The sequence below is a fragment of the Lathyrus oleraceus genome, chromosome 5, assembly GCF_024323335.1.
Source record: "Lathyrus oleraceus cultivar Zhongwan6 chromosome 5, CAAS_Psat_ZW6_1.0, whole genome shotgun sequence".
In the NCBI taxonomy this organism is placed as follows: Eukaryota; Viridiplantae; Streptophyta; class Magnoliopsida; order Fabales; family Fabaceae; genus Lathyrus; species Lathyrus oleraceus.
The window spans coordinates 567,827,077-567,853,530 of NC_066583.1; the positions used below are offsets into that span (position 1 = coordinate 567,827,077).

At 36.4% G+C, this 26,454-nt stretch overlaps 1 protein-coding gene across 1 annotated transcript; it reads left to right on the plus strand.

The window, feature by feature from the left end:
- The first annotated feature begins 3,318 nt into the window (after nucleotides 1-3,318).
- Nucleotides 3,319-9,636, plus strand: LOC127086511 (DDRGK domain-containing protein 1). The gene is made up of 8 exons (XM_051027285.1): nucleotides 3,319-3,602; nucleotides 3,693-3,801; nucleotides 4,541-4,644; nucleotides 6,682-6,783; nucleotides 6,867-7,025; nucleotides 7,353-7,409; nucleotides 8,561-8,597; nucleotides 9,045-9,636. Exons 1-8 carry the CDS (start codon nucleotides 3,483-3,485, stop codon nucleotides 9,248-9,250), a joined length of 894 nt encoding a protein of 297 aa, XP_050883242.1. The 5' UTR covers nucleotides 3,319-3,482; the 3' UTR covers nucleotides 9,251-9,636.
- The last annotated feature ends 16,818 nt before the right edge of the window (nucleotides 9,637-26,454 follow it).

Below are 26,454 nucleotides of genomic sequence, written 5' to 3' on the forward strand. Positions count from 1 at the left end.
ATTCTCATGCTCAAATAACTTTCCAGATAGTTTTGTAATGTCCAAAGTACTAAGATCATTTGCTTCTTTTATAGCAGTGACTTTAGGTTGACAATCCCTTCACATGGATCTCAATATTTTTTTGGTATAATCTTTGTTGGAAAAGGTTTTACCCAAGTCTCACAGTTTGTTGATTAAATGGAGGAATCTATTTTGCATGGAATCCACAGATTCTCTGGGTTCCATACAAAATAGTTCAAACTCCTATGTAAACATATTGACTTTAGAATCTTTGACGTACTTCGTTCCCTCATAGAGAATTTGGAGAGCATTCCACATATCTTTAGCACTCGTATGATGTGAAATCGAATAAAACAATTTAGCAGTTAGTGCAGAAATAAGCATGTTCCTCACTTTCAAATCATATGAAGCCTTTTTGGTTTCAATATCATCCCAATATTTTGGATGTTTAACAATGTCGTCATCACCCTTGGGAATAAATAGTCTCTCGGTGACGACACACCATAAAATTTTGTCAACCGATAACAAGTGTACATACATGAACAATTTCCAATAAGTATAATTTCCGCCTTTGAGAACTAATGGTCTATTATATGCTCCCTTAGGATCGTCATATTTACATTCATAAACTTTTGGATGTTGATCTAACACAATAAAAAAACAGCTATAATGCCAATTGTTGGGTGAGAATATGGAAGTAGAAAAATGGTCTAGATGGGGGTTAATAGACCCAAATTAAATTTCAATCGCCATTTTCCAAAACCAAAGTGTTTTAAAAAATGAGTTGCAAGCGGAATGTTTGATGCGAAAATGATAGCCCGAGGCCGGGCTCATGTCGTTACGATGATGAGACATCTGTCGTGAGATTTTTATAATAATGATACATTTGACGTTAGCTGACAATGGTGGTAGGTGTGCCACCACATCCCCCAGAGGTGATTTCCTTTACTCTTTTCCGGATCCGTGATGAACTTTGACTCAGATTTGACGAGGTCCATTGAGAGGTTCAGCCAATGGGGGCGAACCTTGTCTGACCTTGCGAATCTGAATCTATATCCTAGGGCGTCCATCGACCAAATTTCTTGAGCGCTTGAGGCTGATACTGTAATGCTCCAGACTACTTTCAGGATTACCAACTGACTCCACAAACCAACACGAGTCTTTTTCAGCATGTTTTGTCCCCACTCACACGATTTCCAAGAAACTTCCTAGAAGACCACCCATCCGAATACTACTCCAAGTTAAGCACACTTACCTATGGAGTTCTTATTTGATCTTGTTGGCATATGTAGTACCAATTAATCCTTATAAGTCTTCTTTCAACCATACAATACCATACATGCACAGCCTCAGGATCCCTCTCATTCCGATGCGAATTCAATTTTTCCCTAGAAGCTACTAAGAGTGTCTCATTGTCATGACTCGTGCACCGATAACCACTCCCTCGCCCTCGAGTGTTGCATGTAACCACTCTCCGCCCTCTTCGATCTCAGGTGTTACATGCCCACCAACATCCGTTTGGTTCGTCCCCGAACCATATCGTACTAGCAGATGTATGCTATGATACCATTTGTAATGTCCTAGACTACTTTCAGGATTTTCGATCGAACCCACAAACCAACACGAGTTTTTTTTCAACATGTTTTGTCCTTACTCACACGTTTTCTAAGAAATTTCCTAGAAGGTCACCCATATAAATACTACTCCAGGTCAAACACACTTAACTATGGAGTTCTTATTTGTTAGGATACTGAAAAGAAGATGCTTCTTGTTGGTATAGGTAGTACCAATTAATCCTTATAAGTCTTCGTTTAACCATGCAGTTCCATACCTACATAACCTCATGATCCCTCTCATTACGATGTGAATTCATTTTTTTTCCCTAGAAGCTGCTATTAGTGTCTCATTGTCATGCCTCGTGCACCGACAACCACTCCCTCGCCCTCGGGTGTTACACATAACCACTATTCACCCTCTTCGACCTCAGGTGTTATAGATGCCCCTGTTTTATCGGAATTTTGCCGGATGGGATATCGACCCAGGGTGTTTGATGTCGTTACTTCACTACATACTGAAATCGATACAACCACCTATTTGGCGTCAGATCGGAGTTCGGAGGATCCAAACGACGCAAAATCCGATATCTTAGATTCTCAAAACTTTAATTTCTTTGCATGATACACTTTCGGAGTCCAGATATGAGGATCGAACTTGGAATCGTGAAAATTGCAGGAATCAGAAGTCAATTCCCACAAACCATGTCACTTTTCTGTTGTGGAACCAAAAACTATGAGGATTGCAAAAACTATAGTGGAACGAAGCTTCCAGAGCACTACGAATATGTGGCACCGTGGATCGAATGTTGCAATCATGATGCTTCTTGAACTAGAGGCACCAGTCTTGGTGCTATACCATTAATCAATGTTTTCCATCTCCGATACGGTAGACCTAGGGCGGTACGTGCATGGTTACCGCTCCAACGCCCAAGTCAGTTAAGGATTCAAGATAGTAGCAGTGAAAATGGAGATTACACTGTGTACTTGGAACCCTTATACGAAGGTATTTATACCTTAGGGCTGATGGGACATATTGGATAATGAGCCTCGTGTTATTGGACATTTGACCGACACAGTGCAGTGAGTCCCAAGTCTTTGCCTGACATGGATCATAGTCATTCATATCTCTTAAGACAATTAGTCTTATATATAAGCTATACTCTGATACCACTTGTTTAACAAACCACTCCAAACATAAGGGGGAGAATGAATTGTGATATTTAATTTTAATTTTTATTTAGAAAACTGTTGATTTTAGGATGAGGGTAGAAGGAAAGATTATGCTGTAGAAAAGATAAAAGACATAAACTAAAGAGATGAAGTCTAGAGAAATCACACCAACAAATTATCTTGATCCGACCATAAACCCACTATCTACTCTAATTCCTAAGAATTTTCTCTTAAAATTTCCACTATCAATAACTTTCGGTCCAACAATCTTACACCAAATTTTTTAAAAATTTAACTTAAAATCTAAGACTATTACAAAAGCATAAGAATGCTAAGCCCATGATTAAACAAATTCAACCTAGCAAATAAAAAAAACAACTCTCATATTAATCTTTTCACTCTCTCAAAACTATTAAGACACTGAATGCAAGATCAAATGAATTTTCACACCTTAAATTCCTTCCATTTGATTGACTCTTTTTCGTTTTCATAAAATAACTATGATACTTTAACAATTGTCATCATTTAAACTTTTAGAAGAGTTTAAGTTTTATTTTATATATTTTTTTTAGAAACATTTTCACAATTGAGAAATGGACTAATATTATAACTAATTTTTGTTATATTTTTTATTTTTTTGAGAAACATTTTCACAGTTGAGAAATCAATTCCGAGAGAAAGAAAGAAGAGGAAGAAGAAGAACGCAAACCGCAAAAGAGAGAGATAGTGTTTCGTTTCGTTTCTTTGCATCAATCAATGGATGAACTATTCGTAGCTATACTATCGATGCTTTTTCTTGCAGCACTAATCCCTCTCTATCTATGGAAGCGCCATCACGATTCTCGATCTTCCTCTTCCAACGAAGAACCTCAACAGGTTTGCAATTCCCAAACCAAAACCCTAATTTCACCAGTTTTGTTATAAGAAAAATTGGAAGTCTTAGTTCTATCATGAACAAATCACCAGGCTCCTCAGAGAGAAACCGTGGTTCGTGCCACCGCTACTCGCCGCATGCGTCGACGACCAGCTGCATCTGGAGCTAGCACTTCATCGGCTCCGCCTGTAACTCAACAAGGTTTCTGCCTCCTGGTTCCTCATATAGTTCGTTTGATTTTATTTTAGTTTTTCATTTTGTATTTTGTGATGATGTTTGATGTTGGATTTGAATAAGTAATCAAATTAATCCGTGAAATGTGCTTGATTGAAGTGTCTGAATGTGTATTTAGTTGGACAAATCAGTTGAAATATGTAGATGAGGGATAAATTTAAATTATGTTGAGTTTGTTGGTCAAGTTAGTCTTCGTGTTAGGTATTTTGAAGACTAGTTTGACGAATGAAAATCACGATCATTGACTAATTTGGCGTATAAAATATCATTCAGAGATTTTTAACGCGATATCTATTATTTTGGGACTAATTTGTGGGTTTCTATGTTTGATTATGAGTGAATAAAAATAAGAAGAGATGTAATTTAGATTTAAAATGTGTTGTTTTCTACAAGAAAGGGTTGTTGGATGTGAAAATTAAAATTGCTGTCGTTTGATGGATCTTTGTGCATATTTCTTTACTTAGTTATTTCTTTAGATTCTTCTTCTATAAATTTTGTTCAAGTGTTTAGGCCTTAGGGTAGAGATCATATTGTGGAGGTCAACTACTTAAAATTGTTATTTGGATTTCTGATTTTATTGTGGAAGCAATGTTGAACTAGTATGTGATGATATATGCTGCTTAGTGCCTTGCAGGAATAATACTCATGAATTGTATCTTGAACTGAGTTGCATTTGTGAAGTGATAAACTGTATACATTTGAACAGAGTCTGCTGATGAGAGTGACAATGAAGCTGCTGGTGATGACTATGAGGCCAAAGCATCAAAGAAAAAGGAAATCAAAAGGCAAGAGAGGGAAGCTCGGCGGCAGGTATTCTTTCTTTATATCAAGTTAAATCTGGTTCATGTTTTTATTGTTGATATTATTAATCATTAAAGATACTATGATATACATTTGGCTGGCTTCTTGTTATTTGCAATGTCTTTGTAACCTCTGCCAAAGAGCATAATAATTTGAATTTGACTAATCGAAATGGAGGGTATCTCGAAATGAAAGATGTTATATGCATATCAAGGTTTAATATGGATACTGACATTTATGTTGTGTAAATTATCAATATATTGTTTAAACTGTCATGCACATGATATGATTACTTTGAAGAATACTAGACAGACATGATATTCAGATATCAGTGAAGAATTTATTATTCAAGACATCATCCCAATATTCCCAATACTGTTATGAATAGAAACTCGGCTTGGCAACCTATCCAATTAACCCATAGGAATGCTCTGCCAAAAACCAATTAAAAACTGGAGGAATGGGTCATGAACGGGTAAGTACAGTCAGTTCCCCTGTTTAGAGCGGTTGGATGTTGAGATTTTTTTGAAAAACAAAAGGAACTATTATTTTAGATAAATGGGGAACAAAAGAGGAGGGAGAATGAAGTAGCAGAGATAATTCGAATTAAGAGAGAATCTGAAAAATAGTATTATTGATTGAAAATCAAACTATTACAGAAGGTGAACCCTGTAATCCAAGAGCAAATGCTCCTCAGAGAAGTGATGCTACTCACTTTGCCCAACCTCTAAGGTCTAACGGAAATATTCCAAATGAAATCCCCTTTTCCCTCATATTCCCTTTATAACAGAGACTAGTCACACAATTAACTTCCCCTCTTTCCCTTTGCCACGCGACATTCCTCCTCTCCTCATTCCTATATTATTTTTCCTGATAAAACTACCCACAAAGTGGGCTTGAGTAGCTGATGTGCTATTTGCCCTTTTGGGCCCACTATCGCATTATGAGTCTTAACAGTTTGTCTTTCATTGTCACCTTCCTTAGCTGAGATTGAGATCTTTTCCCTTTTCCCTCATATTCCCTTTATAACAGAGACTAGTCACACAATTAACTTCCCCTCTTCCCTTTTGCCACCCCACATTCCTCCTCTCCTCATTCCTAATAAACTACCCACAAAGTGGGCTTGAGTACTGATGTGCTATTTTCCCTTTTGGGCCCACTATCACATTATGAGTCTTAACAGTTTGTCTTTCATTGTTACCTCCCTTAGCTGAGATTGAGATCCTTTCCCTTTCTTTTAACTCATTAACCTTGAGAGTGTCATCAAACCCTCCTTGGTGGATTTTTTTACTGTTCTTTGCTGCCGCCATGAGTGCGAGCAACAACCTTCTTCTGGCCACTCTCTTGAGCTAAAAAACCAAAGCCATTGTGTTTGCCGAAGCCCTTCACTCAGATGACCCCATGTCAAAAGTTAAAATCTGTTGTGTACAGTACACAACAGTGTACAAAGTACTGATAACAGAAGACGAAAACAAGTGTGAGAGAACAGGTGCAAGTCCTATAACGACATTAGTAGTTTAATTTTGTTCTCTGGTCATAACTCAATATTTAAAATGGGCACAGTGATTAAACAACACTATATTGCCACGACCATGACTCTACTTAAAGCAATATCCTATTGCTTAGTGTTCTTAGACTGCAAAATAATTTGACAATACTAGTAATCAATTATTATGCCATCAATTTGTTATCTTTTTTTATTTGTCATTTGAATTCTATTATATATATTTTGGATTTTTAAATATTACAGATAGTATGCAATTTTTAATTCTTTTAAATTATAAATATTCTAATTATAATTTTCTTGACTAATATTTAGTATATTATTATATAAAAATTTCATTAAATATTATTTAGTTATCACCGGTTCAATACAATATTATCAAAATTAGAGCATTAAATCTGAACTAGTGTTTTCACTAGTTAAATGACTAGTTGGTTTTTTACAAGATGTATGTGTTCCTACTTGTTATTTGATGCGGGAAAGGGGACCATTTTTTATCGAAGTTTAAGTAGTTAATTAGATTTTGGTCCATCTTTTGAAAGGCTGAAGAAGCGACTCGAGACTCAAAGCAGTCAAAACAGGACCATTATTCAGAAATGCGGAGGTTGAAGGATGAAGAGCGTGAGGCACAGGAGCGTAAGTTGGTGAGTCAATATCCTTGTTCTGATTTAATCTTAGGATGGGCTTTCTTATGGTCTGTTGATTGGTAAAGCACATGTTCATATAGGAAGAGGAAGCCAAAGCTCAAAAGGCTAAGGAAGAGGAAGCTGCTGCATTTGAATTTGAGAAGTGGAAAGGCGAATTTTCAGTTGATGATGAGGGTACACTTGAAGAGGAGCAGGATAAAACTGAAGACTTGCTTGCCAATTTTGTTGAATATATAAAGGTTATTTTCTGGTTTGTACTTTCTATATTCTTAGGGTCTGTTTAGTTGGAGAGGAATGGAGGGGGGAAATTATTTTATGTTTTAGTGGTTTGGTGCTTTTTCTTTTTTGATGGGAGGAGAGGGGAAGTAGGGGAGCCAAATCTCTCCTAAGCTCATTTTAGCCCCTTTCAAAATTGGGGAATTTGGAGGGGAGAGAATACTTCTTAATAAGTTGTCCAGAGTTTATTTATTTCACTAGGACCTTGATACCAAATGGAAATGAGTTAGGGTTATATTTGTAACTATATGGGAGGTCTTATAACTATTCAATTTTGTTTAATCATTCAGAAGCACAAATGTGTCCCCTTAGAAGATCTTGCTGCAGAATTTAAATTGCGTACACAGGTATTTTTTCCTTTCTTTTCCTTAATCGGAATCATCTAATCTATTCCCTCTACCACCTCTTAATTTTTTTATATTGTTTGTTGCTGCTGCTAATTTATGGGAGCAACATGTAACAGAGTAAGAAATTCTGCAATGCTATCATGTTTTTATTTATTTATATGATAGATATTTTGCGTCTTGTTTGACTTTTCTATTTATATATTTAGTCGTAGGAGTATTTATCGGTGTTGAAAGAAAACAAGTGCAGATAGGAAGGGAAAACAAAGGATGCTGTAATAGAGAGAGAGAGAGAGCATAGTAGTCCAGTAATTTACAGTTATTCACACATTGAGTTATCCCTCTTATTATTATAACAAATGTGACTAGTTTTACTAACGAGAATCGTAGCACTGATAGTAAGATCTTATTAACAGGGAAAAATCTACATAAAAGTTATCATTGATGAAGAAAATAACCTCTATATCACAACATTAAACTAACTTTGTAATCATAAATTCACAAGCTTCTAACTCCAAGCCTAAATTCAAAGTTCATAAATATTGAGGCACGAAACTACGATCGTAACACGATTGCAGCACGAAAATCCTCTTCTGAACCATATGTTTGTGTGATTCCAAGATCTTACCCGTGATTCCACAAACACTGCTTGTACCATTTGATTTGTGCGATTCCACGGTCATACTCGTGATTCTACAAGTACTTTCTTGATTGCTAATTGTATTCTTTAGCAAGTAGCTTTAGGTTTCAAGGACACTCAACGATGCTGCCAAATTGGGTTAGTGGCCAAATGCAAAACTGGGGTTTCTGGATTTGAAAGCCTTGTCACCTATTTGAGTCTGAATAATGAATATACATAAATAATTTGTATAATGTTTATATACAAGGATAAAATAAACAATCTCTTAAGTCTGAGATTATGTAAGTATAAGATACAACAAAATCAAATCTGAACCATATTTCAATTGAATGATATCTCAACAACTTTATAATTTTACCGGTGTTAAGCTCTCTGATCAGATCCTTTTCTAATGTTTCTAAGTAGTGAAACCCTATTTACAGTTTGTTTGGCACTATATCAATTTCTTATATATATGAGTGATAGATTTTTCATCTATGAGCTTCTTATTTAATGACACCATAAACTGATGCAGGAATGTATCAATCGCATTGCATCTCTCGAAAGTATGGGTAAGAGCCTTTCATGTATCCTTTCTTTTAAATTACCATCAAAAGAAGTATGTATTACACTCCCCTTTTTTTATTTTCATTTTAGTTTGTCTTCTCCAGCACCAACTACTTTTGAACTCATACAACCAATTAACATGTTAGATTAGATTGCCATGTCATTGGCAAGTGCTTCAATAAGTAGAAGAAATATTTGACATAATTAGGACTGCCAATTTTTTAATTTATAATTTATACCCCATTCCCATTGTTGCAAGCTATGGACGATCCATACTCTTGTTGGTTTTAATTAGAAGTTTCCTACAAAAACGGATAGGTTTCATGCCTACTCTATAGCATTTACTTAGGTTTTATGATTCGTGTAATTTTTATTTATTTACCAAATTGAAGTTTTTTATCACTTTGTGCAATCTGGTAACAAACATAAACAAGTATTTATTTATGTGTCAGGCCGGCTTTCGGGTGTCATGGATGATAGGGGGAAATTCATTTACATCTCACAAGAAGAGATGAAAGCTGTTGCAGATTATATTAAGCGTCAAGGGAGGGTTAGCATTTCCCACTTAGCTAGTAAATCAAACCAGTTCATTGATTTAGAGCCAAAGACTCATTATAGTGAGGACATAAGTAACATGGAGGAGATAACTGTAAACTGACCTGGTTTTTTGGCTTATGGGCGAAGGAAAATCTTGTGATGTACATATAAAAGAAAATGCACTAATATGGTGGATCAGGATCTGGTACATGACTTTGAGCAGCCTTAGCAGATTACTCCAATTTCAGATTTTTCTGCCAAAAATATAGTTACTGTATTTAGAATGTTATTCCATATTTTTGTCTTCAGAACAGTTTTACTACTTTCAGGGTTTGCTGGTTCCATGTAGTTTCTCAATTAGTTTGAAACTTTAAAATCAGATGGAAGTAGAGCATGTTAAACAAGAGGCATTCAAACTTCAGTTCTTAACCTGGTTGCTTGTAGAGAGAGTCGTATCTCCATAGCAAGATGTATCCAATAATGCTTTATAACTATTCTCACCTTTTATATAGTCTTGTACTGTCAAGAAAAAACAACCTACAAAAAAATTTGATATTGGGCATAAGAATTTCCTGTTCATTATAACTTCCTCTATTATTTTTTCAGGAATTGCTATTTCCAAAGGCGGAAAAATATCCTATGAAAATTTGAAAATCCGAAAAATATCCATTTGATTTCGGAAATGCATCTTTGGATGCATTCTGTGTCTCACTGAAACACGTTCCAATTGAGTTTCACTATTTAAGTTCATTTTGGGGATAGATCTCCGGAACAATTCCATGTACATCCCCATGCATCACAAATCTGAATATGCATCTCTAAAATCACAATGACAATAATTTTTATTTTGATTTAGAGATGTTCTGAAATTTTGTATAAATTAATTCAAACGGAATAATCTAAAAATGACATGTATAAATCTGTAGACAAATTAAAATAGAATTGAAAATAGTATTTCTAATACAAATATTATATACTGCGTGTCTCCCATGTGTTCTCTATCATGGCATCTAAAACATCCCTTACCTCATGAAAGAGTCCTCTGTCTATACCCGTCTTACGATCTCTATGATAAGATGATATCTTGACAAAACATTAATAACACGATCTTCCCTAGCATACTCCTTTAGTATCTTCTTATGAACAGATTTAGGTGGATCTCTCGGAATATTCGATATCATATAAGGATGTGCCACCATAAAATACCACTAGATATATATATATGTGCACAACACTTCAGTCGCTAGGAGCTATGATCAAGCTTTTTTCTTCTAAACCGATGCATGTTGCGCAACTCTGTTGTGCCTCAATCTATCTTGGTTATCCGTCATAATGTCCGTAAGTAAATCACACAAGCATTATACATACGAAATATGAAACACAATGAGGTTAAGCCAAGAAATGCAGATTGATAAGTTTTAGAGATGCATCTCCGGATCTTATAAATTAAAATGTTGAAAAATTTCAGAGATGCATCTCCATAAGATTCTGCAATTGAAAAGAAATTAATGGAGGAAATGTAGTTCATGCAAATATATATAGAAATAAAATATATCAAATGTGAGTTTAATTTGATGTTGAGTGGGCTCTTTGATCGATTTGATGTTGATTGAAGAAACTTTGAAGTGTGTTGAACGATTTTGAGAGAATGTGAGATGGGTTTCAGACCCGAGAGCTTGAGAGTTTGAGAAAGTATTTTGAGAAGCGAAGAAGAAAAAAACGTCTAGCGCGTTTTTGGTTTTTGATTAAAATGGCGTCCATAGATATGTATCCGTAATTTTTTTTTTTGCATTGCATTAGGGCTTGACTCAGAAACAAATGTGTTTGGGGGGCTCCGAAGATATATCTCCGTATTTTAGAAATATTTTTGGTTTTTCATGAGGATGCCTTAAGCAATTCCCATTTTTCAAATATGGACTCATCATTAGAGTATGAGAATGTGGAGATTTTATCCGGCCACCCATACAATTTGATCTGACACCCCCACATGAGGGATACTTTTACCGTAATATCCTTTGTGATTTTTTATGTTTTTAAAAAATAGTGTTTTTTTTCTTCGGATTTTTAGAAAATTTGTGAGTTTTTATTGGATTTTTGGAGAATTTCATGAGTTTTTACCAAATTTTTGAGGGTTGTTGAGTTTTAAATATATTTTTGGAGAATCTCATGAGTTTTTATTGAATTTTTCAAAATTTATCAGATCTGAACTATCGGATTTTTCAAAAATGTATGAGTTTTTACCGAATTTTTCAAATTCACTACTGAAAATTTTAAAAATCTACGGGTTGTTACCGAATTTTTCAAAAATCTAAGAGTTTTAATTGGATTTTTTAAAAAATCTATGAGTTTTTATCGAAAATTTTATTAAAAATTGAGTTTTTATCAGATTTTTCAAATATACTATCAACTTTTAAAAAAAATTATGAGTTTTACCATTTTTTTTTTAAATTCAGTAGTGTACTGGGTTTTTGAAAAAATCCGATACTGTTAATTCAATTTTTTTTTCCTATAAAAAATGAACTACAAATTTTTTCAAAATATCTGAAAAATTACAATACATATCGGATTTATAAAGAAATCCGAAAAAATCCGAAATGTTAAATTCATTTTTTAAAAACCGGTAAAAGTGCAAAGTGCATACCAAACTGTTAAAATACACTACAAATTTTTTTAATCCATACCATATTTTTCAATTGAACAATCAAATTTTTTAATTAAATTTTGCCAAAAATATTTTACCATTATAACAATACGTGGGAGTGATATGTCAAACTCAAGTGCTATAGAGATTGAAAACAAGAACTAAAAATGGAGTCCAATCTTCCAAAGTGTGTAAAGTCTAAAAATCAATAATTTTGTTGTGTCATTCATAAGTTTTGGTCCATCGTGATTTTTCAATATTAACTTGTGGTCCCAACTATTTTCTTATTTTATTCTATGCTGCGGTCCATCATATTTATTTATTTTAAGTTGTGGTTCAATTACATATTAATTTATATCATTTTTTCTCTGATTAATTCTCAGACCAACTAAGAGTCATAAGGTTAAGTTAAGAATACACCATAGGGGAATATTAGTTATTGAACATGTTAAGTGGTATGTTGATGAGGATATATTTGAGATGAATTGGAAGTGAGATGTGGATTATATGCCATACATGGATTTGAAGAGTTTGATTAAAAGTGAGGGTTATAAAGACATAAGGTGTATGTGGTATTGGGACCCTAAGTTCAAATTTTCTCATGGTCTTAGACCCCTGAATAATGATAATTGTGCCGCAACTTGCCAAATATGTCATACGGTTTGAGGTAATAAATGTATATGTGGAGCACAATGTAGATAATCCTGATACTATGGATGCAACTGAGTTAGGTATTAACATTGATGATGATGATATACAATGTATTGGTTTTAGAAGTGCAAATGTTAAAGTTAATGATGGTTGTAATGTTGCTGATGATCATAATATTAAAGTTAATGACATGGGAATGTTGCTGATGAGCATAATATTGAAGTTATTGATGAACATGTTGAAGAAATGAGTAGTGATTATAATGTTGCTGATGAACATAATGTTGAAAATAATGATCAACATTTTAAAGAAATGAGTGGTGATGAGAATGTTGTTGATGAGCACAACGTTGAAGTTAATGATGGACATGTTGAAGAAGGAATTAATGAGGATTATGTTGCAAGTGAGGATAATTTTGAGGATATTGAGTTTCTCTTTAGTGAAGAATCTGAGGAGATGGAGTGGACTAAATTACTACCCCTTGAGACTTTAACTGAGGTTTCTAGTGACAACAAAGAAAAAGTACCAGTTGATATGGAACATGAAGAATGTGAGGATTCAGGTCACTTATACATCCCTCCTGGGAGTGACGATGATGAAGAGGTTAATGAAAAGATAGTTAAGTTTCCAAATTATAAAAGTGGTGTCGGGATTGATAAATTCAACAATTTAAGAAGTTATGCAGAAGAGTTGTTGAAATAAAATCCTAATAACACTGTGGTTATACAATGTGCTGAAAGCAATGGAAGTCATATTTTTGAAATGATCTATACCTATTTAGGAGCTCCCAAGGCATGATTTACAAAGACATGTAGGCCACTTATAGGTTTTGATGCTTTCTTTTTGAAAGAGGACTATGTTGGTCAATTAATGACAACAATAAAGAAAAATAAGTAAAGAATAACTTATATGGAAAAGAGATTTATTTGCATAAATGTAAAAGTAGTAGGCAAGTACATTTCTTCAGAAAAATCCGTTTCTCTTTCGTGTGCGGGTACTTTGAGTGTATATTGAATTTTACAATAATTTTTACCATCTCTGATCCTACCACTAGAACTCCTATTTATAATGCTATCAATTAACGGTATCCCAACGTTCAAATGTCTTTCCGTCTGAAACGTCATCCCTGAACGTGTGAATGGACTTCGATTGATCTCTATGTGTCTTTAGAATTTTGGATAAGACAAAAAGTCATTTACTTCAGTTTGAAATTTGAATCTGCCTCCAGTCGAACTCCTTCGACATGTCGGACTTGATGAATGACCAAGCTTCTTGAAATTTTACAAAGTCCCATACCAGACTCTTCGACATTGAACGTTGTTTTTCATTCTTCCCAGGTCTTTGGTTGAAAGGAATCTTGACCTTACCTTATGCTTACAAACATTCCAACTGGCTTCTTCGTCGAATTTCGTATTTTGGAATTTCTTGGCTAATAGTGTCCAACAAGAAAGCTAAAAGATACTTGAAGGTATTTGGTTCGATTGCATATAGCCATGTTCTAGATTAGCTTATAAAGAAGCTACATGACAAGGGAGAGCAAATGATACTTTTTAGGCACCACTCAGTGGGTGGTTACAAGATATATGACTCATTTAACAAGAGAATCACAACCAGTTGGGACATGATTTTTGATGAATTGAAGGACTGGTAGCATCCTGTAATTGATTACAACACTGCTGAAGTTGTTCCTGCAGTGTTTGAGAATGCATAAACTACAGCCGGTGAAGTCCAATTTGAAGAAAATGTGAGAAGATTAACAAGGCAAATAGCTATGCCTGCGAGACTACAAGATTGTGATATGTTCCTAGATAATGAAGTAAACAATAATTGTGGTCTTGTTTGTTTTGTGCTCATGGATAAATCCGAATACGTGAAAATGGAGGATGCCTTGAGTGATCCAAAGTGGATATGTGCAATGAAGGAGGACTTGGAATCAATTTAAAGAATAAGACATCGGAACTAGTTGATCTTCCTCAAGGAAAGAAGTCAATTGGTGTAAGATGCATGTACAAAGTGAAGACAAATCCAAAAGATGAAATAATCAAGCATAAGACTATCTTAGTTGCAAAGGGATTTTTCGCAGAGAAAAGACATTGATTTTGAAGAAGTATTTGCACCGTTGGCTAGGATTGAAGCCATTATGCTAGTTGTTAGCATTGCAAAAAACAACAATTGGTCAATCTACCAAATGGATGTCAAATCTGCATTTTTGAATGATCCTTTATAATAGGAAGTGTACGTGGCACAACCACCTAGTTTTATTATAAAAAAAATCAAGAATCCAAGTTGTATAGATTAAGGAAGGCGTTAAATGGGCTGAAGCAAACACCAGGAGCTTGGAACAAGAGAATTGTTGGGTTTCTAAAGGAGATAGGATTTGATAAATGTGTATCCGAACATGGTGTGTATGTGAAAAAGGATACAAGAAAATGAGTGATCATCCTATGTATTTACGTCAATGGTTTACTAGTTACGCACAACAATAAAGGTTACATTACCAAGTTCAAGGGTGATTTAATGAAGGAGTTTGAGATGACTAACCTTGGTCTCATGACATATTTCCTTGGAATTGAGTTTCACAAGTCTGAAAAGGGACAACTCATGCATCAAAGGAGGCATGCTCTTGGGATATTGAAGAAGTTCTAAATGGAGCATTGTAATGTGGCAATTACCCCCGTAGAGCCGAGATTGCAGTTGTTTAAGAATGAAGACGAGCATAATATTAATCTAACACAATATAAGAGGTTGATTGGATCATTGTGATACTTGTGTAATACGAGACCGGTCTTGGCATATAATGTTGGCATAATGAGCAGATTTACGGGGAAGCCACAAGAATCACACTTGACAACAGTCAAGAGAATTATGAGATACGTCAAAGGTTCGATTGGCTTCAGAATTCTATTTTCTGCAACAAATAAAGTTATAAGCTACAAATTACTTGGTTATATCGAATTAAACTAGTGTGGAGAAAAAGATGACATAAAATCCCCTTTCAGATACATCTTTATGTATGGAGAAACACCAATCTCTTGGCGTTCTATCTAGGAACCAATTGTAGCACTCTCTTCTTGCGAGGCCAAGTACATTACCTTGTCTATGTGTGCCTGTAAAGCTGTATGGTTGATGAATATGATGAAGGACTTATGCAACAAAAAGTATGAAACTGTGACATTAAGGATATACAACTTTTCTGCTATAAACCTTATCAAGATTCCCATTGTACATGAGAGAAATAAGCATATAGAAATGAGATTTCACTACTTGAGAGAGCTTGTGAGTAAAAGAAAATTTAAGTTGGAGTACTATAAAAGTGAAGATCAAATGACCTATTTGCTAACCAAAGGAGTAACAGTTGAGGTGTTCAAGAGGTTGAAGAAGGACATGAGTATGGGAGACCCGCAGGACTTGAATTAAGGTGGTGTGTTGTGAAAATAGTGTAATTCAAGTTGGTGTACCCGGCTACAACAAGGGTGTAACTGGTTACCACCCCTTCCAACAACCAAAGAATCAAACATAAGCATCCTGTAATCGGTTACAAGTTTAATGTAATTGGTTACCACCTTTTAGTTTATTGTATTTTGAAGTCAGTAGCTTAATGTAACGGTTACATGGTTAAAAAGTTTGTTTTTCATTTTAGTTGGTTAGCTACATTGATATGTATTGTTGTATATATACCCCGTGTTGGATCATTAATCAAATAACCACCATTCTCACCCTATTTTTATCTAATTTCTCTCATTCTCTCTATCTCTCCATTATTCATCATTTCATCTTGTGATTGAGTTTTTCACCAACGATCTAATTAAATACTATAACATCTATAATTATAAAATAACTTCAAGAATAATATTTGTACAATTGTGGACAATATTTTGTTGTGAAATATATTTATATATAAGTGTCCGAGGAGGATTAAAAGTAAAAAAATGATTATGGAAAAAATTATGAGCTGAATAATAAACATAATGAGGAAGAAACATGAAAACTACCGTTTAAAAAATTATATCCTTCAATTGATTGGTAATTAGACTACTCATGTAGTTCATCAAAATATAGAAATTTTTCGATAATTATATAAAGTTAAATTTGAGAAAAGCTTAACGCTCAAAATTTAGTTTGGTGTGGCCAAAAATATTAAAAGTAGAAATAATAAATGATTAAGAAAAATAAAAACAATAATGAAGAAAAATAGAAATCACAGTTTACAAAATCATCTCATTCGAGGTACAAAGTTTAACTTGAGTTGTAAATGAAAATGATGGCTATGTTAGGGCAAACTAGCGAAACAACCGGAACAAACAAGGAAGAAGACGACGTCAAGGAACAAAACACAAAGAAGATGAAAGAAGTTGAGATCCTCTCGAGTGAGATTGGAGTTACACGCAGAGAAAATATCAGAGTGGGAGCGCGGTTGGGAGATGATGAAGAGATCTTGTTAAAGAAAGCGAAGTGATCCTACAAGGAAATGGTTATGGGGACTGAAAAACTACTGATCGGTGATAATAGTGACACAAAACATGGAGTAGATGAGATATAGGAGAGCATGCAAGAGGTGGTAGACATGAAAGTGGAAAAACACGTGGAAGGAATATATGCCTGTCCTGAGTTTATCTTCTCAAAAGAGGAAGATAAAAGAATCTATAAGCCATGGCGTAGAGGAGTCGTTGTGAAACTTCTAGGAAGAAGGATAGGGTTAAAGGCATTGGAAACACGACTGAAGCAAATGTGGGTGAGAAGATGTTATTGTTAGAAAGGAGACAAATCTATTGCAACTTCTGTATTTTCATTAGAATATGTTTTGGTCTTTATACAGACTCATAGACTTTAGCTATTCTAGGAAACATGAAATATTGTAAATACTATTAATTTTGTCCACTGTCTTTTGACCTTCCAAAACTCTCCATTAACTTATTAATAAAAGCCCATTAACTATGACATTTAAAGTTTATTCAACAAAACTCCTCTGTAAACTTAAATGTTTCTTCTATTCATCATGCCTATCAACTTCTTGCCTCTGTCGAAGATTTCCTTTGATAATGGTTTTGTGAAAATATCTGCTGCTTGGTCCTTACTTGCTACATGCTTCAATTCGACATTTCCTTCCTTCACGTGTTCTCGAATGAAGTGGAAGCGAACGTCAATGTGTTTGCTCCTTTCATGGTTTACTGGATTCTTTGCTAACTCAATTGCTGACCTGTTGTCAACGTGTATTATTGTAGCATCTTTCTGTTCTAGCTCCATTTTACTCATCAATCTTCTGAGCCATATTGCATGACAAACGCACCAGGATGCTGCTACATATTCTGCTTCACATGTCGAAAGTGTTACTATTGGCTGCTTTTTAGAAAGCCAAGTGAATGCAGTATTTCCCATGAAAAACACATATCCAGAAGTGCTTTTTCGATCGTCTATGTCTCCGCACCAATCACTGTCAGAGTAACCAACCAACTTGTATTTGTCTGAATTCGAGTAAAACATCCCAAGTGACACTGTTCCTTGGATGTACCTCAGAATTCGCTTCAATGCTTTCCAATGTGTGTAAACTGGCTCCTCCATGAATCGACTTACAATGCCTACACTTAATGAGATGTCTGGTCTTGTACATGTAAGATAGCGAAGACTTCCTACCAAACTTCGATATTTTCCTGCTTCGACACGTTCTCCTCCATCAAATTTCGACAATTTTGTACCTGGTTCCATTGGCGTCGAAGCCGGATTACAACTTTCCATCTTATATCTTTTCAAGATTTCTTTTACATATTTTTCTTGTGAAATGAAGATTCCTGTTTCTTCTTGTCGAACCTCCAAACCAAGAAAGAATCTCATCAGGCCTAAGTCTGTCATCTCGAATTCACGTGTCATTGTGCTTTTAAATTCTTCTATCATCTGATCATTACTGCCCAGAAAAATAAGATCATCAACATAGAGAGCAACAAGTAATACATTATTTTCATTTTTCTTCACATAGAGGGTATGTTCGTACGGACATTGCTCGAACCCGTTCTCCTTGAAATATGTGTCGATACGTGTGTTCCATGCCCGCAGTGCTTGCTTCAGCCCATATAGCGCTTTCTTCAATTTCAGTACCTTCTTCTCTTCTCCAGCTTTCATGTACCCGAGTGGTTGTTCAACACAGACTTCTTCTTCTAGTACACCATTCAGAAAAGCTGTTTTGACATCCATTTGAAATATTGGCCATTTGAATTGAGCAACTTGAGATATGAGTAATCGAATTGTCTCCATTCTTGCAACAGGTGCAAATACTTCGTCATAATCAACTCCTGCTTTCTGTTTGTATCCCTTCGCAACAAGTCTCGCTTTGTATCGTTCTATTTCTCCTTGAGCGTTCATCTTTTTCTTGAATACCCACTTTACACCAATGGGTTGACTACCTTTTGGCAATTCAACTAGCTCCCAAGTGTTGTTGTGGATAATCGCCCTCATCTCTTCGTCCATGGCACTTTTCCACTTCTTGTCTCGTACTGCTTCTTCAAAACTGATGTTTTCAGCATCTGCCAAGAGACATACAAGGTGCACTTCACTTGTCGAATCATATCGATCTTGCAAACTTCGCATTCTGGGTTGTGTAGGTTCATCTTCATTGTCAGAATCTTCAAGTGTTGTCGAAATGTTTGGTGGTACAGCGACAGATGATTCTTCAACTTCGACAATAGCTTCTGTCGAACTGTTCCAGTCCCACTTACTTGCTTCGTTTATTCGAACGTCTCTACTCACTATCACTTTCTTTCTTATGGGATCAAATAGCTTGTACCCTTTTGTTTTCTCATCATACCCAATGAGTATGTATTTCTGACTTTTGTCTTCAAGTTTCGTTCTTCGTTGATCTGGTACGTGTGCATAAGCAACACTTCCAAATACTTTGAGATGAGAGACTGTTGGCTTCTGTTCGCTCCCCGCTTCTTGTGGTGTTTGATCTTCTAACTTCAAATGTGGACATCGATTCTGAACATAAATGGCACATTGTACAGCTTCTGCCCAAAATTCCTTTGGCATGTTCTTGCTTTTAAGCATTGAACGAACCATGTCAAGGACTGTTCGATTCTTCCTTTCAGCCACCCCATTTTGTTGAGGTGAGTATGCTGCAGTTAGAAATCTCCTTATACCCTGCTCTTCACAATACTTCATAAAAGCTGTCGAAGTATACTCACCACCTCTATCAGATCGAACTGCTTTAATGTGTCTGTCGGTTTCCTTCTCCACCTTTACTTTGAACCTTTTGAACACCTCGAATGCTTCAGACTTTTCTTTCAAGAAATAAACCCATGTCTTCCGTGAGTAATCGTCGATGAAGGAAATAAAGTATCTTTTGCTACTGAAAGATTCTGGCGTGATTGGCCCACATATGTCGGTGTGAATCAAATCAAGGATATGCTTAGCTTGATATTCTGCCTTCTTTTGAAATGAAGTTCTTGTTTGTTTGCTAAGCACACATTCTTCACAAAACTTTCCTTCATAATCCATATCTGGTAGTCCATGCACCATGTTCTTTTTCGCCAACCTTCTTAAACCAACATGATGTAGATGACCAAAGCGTAGATGCCATAGTGACGCTTTGTCTTCGACACTTACTTGTAAACATTTTTCTCGAACGTTTATCAGATTCAGTTTGTACATTCGATTTCTCTCCATTTCGACACGAGCAATCAGACGTCCCAGCTTGTCCTTCAAATACAGTATCCGTTCTTTCATAAGTATCGAATAACCTTTTTCTGTAAGTTATCCCGAACTCAAGATGTTGGTCTTAAGATTTGGTACATAATAAACATCTTGAATTGATCCAATCAACCCATCTTTCTGCAAGTAACGGATCGTTCCCTTGCCTTCAACCTTCACTTTCGATGCATCTCCGAAAGACACATTTCCATCTTCAATCTTTCTCATTTCTTTAAACAAGTGTTTGTGACCACACATATGGTTACTTGCTCCTGAGTCAAGATACCAAACATTGTCATTTGTGTTGATCTCATTTTGAGCCATCAAGAGAAAACCTTCATTTGCTTCAGCTTCCAAAGTTAGATTGGTTGTTTCTTCTACCTTCTTTTCGATTCGACAATCTTTTGCGAGATGTCCCACTTTACCACAGTTATAGCATTTGAATGAGTTGCAATCCTTCGCATAATGACCATACTTCCCACACTTGTAGCATTCAAAGTTGGAATGGTTCGACCTACCACCTCTTTGACCACGTCCTCTGCCACGCCAGTTTTGCTGGATCGACTGTCCTCTCTCGAAGTTGCTGCCTCTACCACTTCGACCACTGTCACGTCCTCCACGACCACGTCCTCTTCCTCGAAAGTTTTGAGAAAAGAGTACCTTTTCGTCTTTGATTTGCTCCTTGGCTTGATTTGCGTCCTCTACTCCTTCTTCCTTCTTTTTCATCTTACGTTGTTCGTGTGCTTCAAGGGAACCAGCGAGCTCTTCGACTGCGAGCGTCGAAAGGTCCTTCGACTCTTCTATTGCACACACAATATTCTCAAATTTATCTGTTAAAGATCTCAAAATCTTTTCGACAACTCGTGCATCAGTTACTGTTTCGCTATTTCTGGTGAGTTGGTTTACCACCTTTTGTACACGCGTGATGTAGTCAGATACATTTTCTGACTCCTTCATCTGCATCCTCTCCAATTCGCCACGAAGTGTTTGGAGTCGACCTTGCTTTACTCGATCTGCTCCTTTGAACACTTTCTCTAGCGTATCCCACGCTTCTTTCGACGTAGTCGAACCGGCAATCTTTTCGAAGCCTGATTCATCAACAGCCCTAAACAGCATGTAAAGTGCCGTTTTATCCTTCGATCGTGTCTCTTTCAACGCCTTGTTTTGAGTTGCCTTATATCCCTCAACATATGTTGGTTCTTCAAACCCATCTTTGGTCACCTCCCACGCGTCTAGAGATCCGAGAAGAGCTTTCAGTTGGATACTCCAGTTTTCATAATTTAACTTCGTTAGCCGTGGCAATGGCATTTGATTCATCATGTTTGCCATTAGCTCTGATACCAATTTGTTAGAAAGGAGACAAATCTATTGCAACTTCTGTATTTTCATTAGAATATGTTTTGGTCTTTATACAGACTCATAGACTTTAGCTATTCTAGGAAACTTGAAATATTGTAAATACTATTAATTTTGTCCACTGTCTTTTGACCTTCCAAAACTCTCCATTAACTTATTAATAAAAGCCTATTAACTATGACATTTAAAGTTTATTCAACAAAACTCCTCTGTAAACTTAAATGTTTCTTCTATTCATCATGCCTATCAACTTCTTGCCTCTGTCGAAGATTTCCTTTGATAATGGTTTTGTGAAAATATCTGCTGCTTGGTCCTTACTTGCTACATGCTTCAATTCGACATTTCCTTCCTTCACGTGTTCTCGAATGAAGTGGAAGCGAACGTCAATGTGTTTGCTCCTTTCATGGTTTACTGGATTCTTTGCTAACTCAATTGCTGACCTGTTGTCAACGTGTACTATTGTAGCATCTTTCTGTTCTAGCTCCATTTTACTCATCAATCTTCTGAGCCATATTGCATGACAAACGCACCAGGATGCTGCTACAGATTCTGCTTCACATGTCGAAAGTGTTACTATTGGCTGCTTTTTAGAAAGCCAAGTGAATGCAGTATTTCCCATGAAAAACACATATCCAGAAGTGCTTTTTCGATCGTCTATGTCTCCGCACCAATCACTGTCAGAGTAACCAACCAACTTGTATTTGTCTGAATTCGAGTAAAACATCCCAAGTGACACTGTTCCTTGGATGTACCTCAGAATTCGCTTCAATGCTTTCCAATGTGTGTAAACTGGCTCCTCTATGAATCGACTTACAATGCCTACACTTAATGAGATGTCTGGTCTTATACATGTAAGATAGCGAAGACTTCCTACCAAACTTCGATATTTTCCTGCTTCGACACGTTCTCCTCCATCAAATTTCCGACAATTTTGTACCTGGTTCCATTGGCGTCGAAGCCGGATTACAGCTTTCCATCTTATATCTTTTCAAGATTTCTTTTACATATTTTTCTTGTGAAATGAAGATTCCTGTTTCTTCTTGTCGAACCTCCAAACCAAGAAAGAATCTCATCAGGCCTAAGTCTGTCATCTCGAATTCACGTGTCATTGTGCTTTTAAATTCTTCTATCATCTGATCATTACTGCCCAGAAAAATAAGATCATCAACATAGAGAGCAACAAGTAATACATTATTTTCATTTTTCTTCACATAGAGGGCATGTTCGTACGGACATTGCTCGAACCCGTTCTCCTTGAAATATGTGTCGATACGTGTGTTCCATGCCCGCGGTGCTTGCTTCAGCCCATATAGCGCTTTCTTCAATTTCAATACCTTCTTCTCTTCTCCAGCTTTCATGTACCCGAGTGGTTGTTCAACACAAACTTCTTCTTCTAGTACACCATTCAGAAAAGCTGTTTTGACATCCATTTGAAATATTGGCCATTTGAATTGAGCAACTTGAGATATGAGTAATCGAATTGTCTCCATTCTTGCAACAGGTGCAAATACTTCGTCATAATCAACTCCTGCTTTCTGTTTGTATCCCTTCGCAACAAGTCTCGCTTTGTATCGTTCTATTTCTCCTTGAGCGTTCATCTTTTTCTTGAATACCCACTTTACACCAATGGGTTGACTACCTTTTGGCAATTCAACTAGCTCCCAAGTGTTGTTGTGGATAATCGCCCTCATCTCTTCGTCCATGGCACTTTTCCACTTCTTGTCTCGTACTGCTTCTTCAAAACTGATGTTTTCAGCGTCTGCCAAGAGACATACAAGGTGCACTTCACTTGTCGAATCATACCGATCTTGCAAACTTCGCATTCTGGGTTGTGTAGGTTCATCTTCATTGTCAGAATCTTCAAGTGTTGTCGAAATGTTTGGTGGTACAGCGACAGATGATTCTTCAACTTCGACAATAGCTTCTGTCGAACTGTTCCAGTCCCACTTACTTGCTTCGTTTATTCGAACGTCTCTACTCACTATCACTTTCTTTCTTATGGGATCAAATAGCTTGTACCCTTTTGTTTTCTCATCATACCCAATGAGTATGTATTTCTGACTTTTGTCTTCAAGTTTCGTTCTTCGTTGATCTGGTACGTGTGCATAAGCAACACTTCCAAATACTTTGAGATGAGAGACTGTTGGCTTCTGTCCGCTCCACGCTTCTTGTGGTGTTTGATCTTCTAACTTTGAATGTGGACATCGATTCTGAACATAAATGGCACATTGTACAGCTTCTGCCCAAAATTCCTTTGGCATGTTCTTGCTTTTAAGCATTGAACGAACCATGTCAAGGACTGTTCGATTCTTCCTTTCAGCCACCCCATTTTGTTGAGGTGAGTATGCTGCAGTTAGAAATCTCCTTATACCCTGCTCTTCACAATACTTCATAAAAGCTGTCAAAGTATACTCACCACCTCTATCAGATCGAACTGCTTTAATGTGTCTGTCGGTTTCCTTCTCCACCTTTACTTTGAACCTTTTGAACACCTCGAATGCTTCAGACTTTTCTTTCAAGAAATAAACCCATGTCTTCCGTGAGTAATCGTCGATGAAGGAAATAAAGTATCTTTTGCTACTGAAAGATTCTGGCGTGATTGGCCCACATATGTCGGTGTGAATCAAATCAAGGATATGCTTAGCTTGATATTCTGCCTTCTTTTGAAATGAAGTTCTTGTTTGTTTGCTAAGCACACATTCTTCACAAAACTTTCCTTCATAATCCATATCTGGTAGTCCATGCACCATGTTCTTTTTCGCCAACCTTCTTAAACCAGCATGATGTAGATGACCAAAGCATAGATGCCATAGTGACGCTTTGTCTTCGACACTTACTTGTAAACATTTTTCTCGAACGTTTATCAGATTCAGTTTGTACATTCGATTTCTCTCCATTTCGACACGAGCAATCAGATGTCCCAGCTTGTCCTTCAAATACAGTATCCGTTCTTTCATAAGTATCGAATAACCTTTTTCTGTAAGTTGTCCCGAACTCAAGATGTTGGTCTTAAGATTTGGTACATAATAAACATCTTGAATTGATCCAATCAACCCATCTTTCTGCAAGTAACGGATCGTTCCCTTGCCTTCGACCTTCACTTTCGATGCATCTCCGAAAGACACATTTCCATCTTCAATCTTTCTCATTTATTTAAACAAGTGTTTGTGACCACACATATGGTTACTTGCTCCTGAGTCAAGATACCAAACGTTGTCATTTGTGTTGATCTCATTTTGAGCCATCAAGAGAAAACCTTCATTTGCTTCAGCTTCCAAAGTTAGATTGGTTGTTTCTTCTACCTTCTTTTCGATTCGACAATCTTTTGCGAGATGTCCCACTTTATCACAGTTATAGCATTTGAATGAGTTGCAATCCTTCTCATAATGACCATACTTCCCACACTTGTAGCATTCAAAGTTGGAATGGTTCGACCTACCACCTCTTTGACCACGTCCTCTGCCACGCCAGTTTTGCTGGATCGACTGTCCTCTCTCGAAGTTGCTGCCTCTACCACTTCGACCACTGTCACGTCCTCCACGACCACGTCCTCTTCCTCGAAAGTTTTGAGAAAAGAGTACCTTTTCGTCTTTGATTTGCTCCTTGGTTTGATTTGCGTCCTCTACTCCTTCTTCCTTCTTTTTCATCTTACGTTGTTCGTGTGCTTCGAGGGAACCAGCGAGCTCTTCGATTGCGAGCGTCGAAAGGTCCTTCGACTCTTCTATTGCACACACAATATTCTCAAATTTATCTGTTAAATATCTCAAAATCTTTTCGACAACTCGTGCATCAGTTACTGTTTCGCTATTTCTGGTGAGTTGGTTTACCACCTTTTGTACACGCGTGATGTAGTCAGATACATTTTCTGACTCCTTCATCTGCATCCTCTCCAATTCGCCACAAAGTGTTTGGAGTCGAACTTGCTTTACTCGATCTGCTCCTTTGAACACTTTCTCTAGCGTATCCCACGCTTCTTTCGACGTAGTCGAACCGGCAATCTTTTCGAAGCCTGATTCATCAACAACCCTAAACAGCATGTAAAGTGCCGTTTTATCCTTCGACCGCGTCTCTTTCAACGCCTTGTTTTGAGCTGCCGTATATCCCTCAACATCTGTTGGTTCTTCAAACCCATCTTTGGTCACCTCCCACGCGTCTAGAGATCCGAGAAGAGCTTTCATTTGGATACTCCAGTTTTCGTAATTTAACTTCGTTAGCCGTGACAACGACATTTGATTCATCATGTTTGCCATTAGCTCTGATACCAATTTGTTAGAAAGGAGACAAATCTATTGCAACTTCTGTATTTTCAGTAGAATATGTTTTGGTCTTTATACAGACTCATAGACTTTAGCTATTCTAGGAAACATGAAGTATTGTAAATACTATTAATTTTGTCCACTGTCTTTTGACCTTCCAAAACTCTCCATTAACTTATTAATAAAAGCCCATTAACTATGACATTTAAAGTTTATTCAACAGTTATTACCCTAATATGCGTAGGCCTCCAAACAAACCTAGCTCACCTGTGCCACGTGCAGCATAGAGGATGATGGGAAAGTCTTAAATAACCACCTCATGCATAATAATGTGAACAACACCAGTCAAGAAACAGTTGGAAACTTGGAATCAGATATGGATATCGCAAATGAAACTCCATAATAAATTATACTCAGGAATTTGTTGCACGTATCTACGTGTTATGTGTTATTATGATTAATACAAATAATGATATTATGGTATGGAACTGTAGAGGAGTGGTTAGTTCTGCGTTTTATAGGTATTGTAGTCAATGTACTAGAATGCACAAACTTGGAATGTTGGTTATCCTAGAAACTCAGTGTGACCCTAACAAGCTTAGGAAAACATTTTCCAAAATGGGGTTTAATGGTTTTCTTTCAACGGAAGTTAATGGTTATGCAAAGGGGATTGCAACGGTTTGGAAAGAGGATAGTATGTATATTACTTTTGTTTAAAAGAAATTTTAGTTTCTGCACATGAAG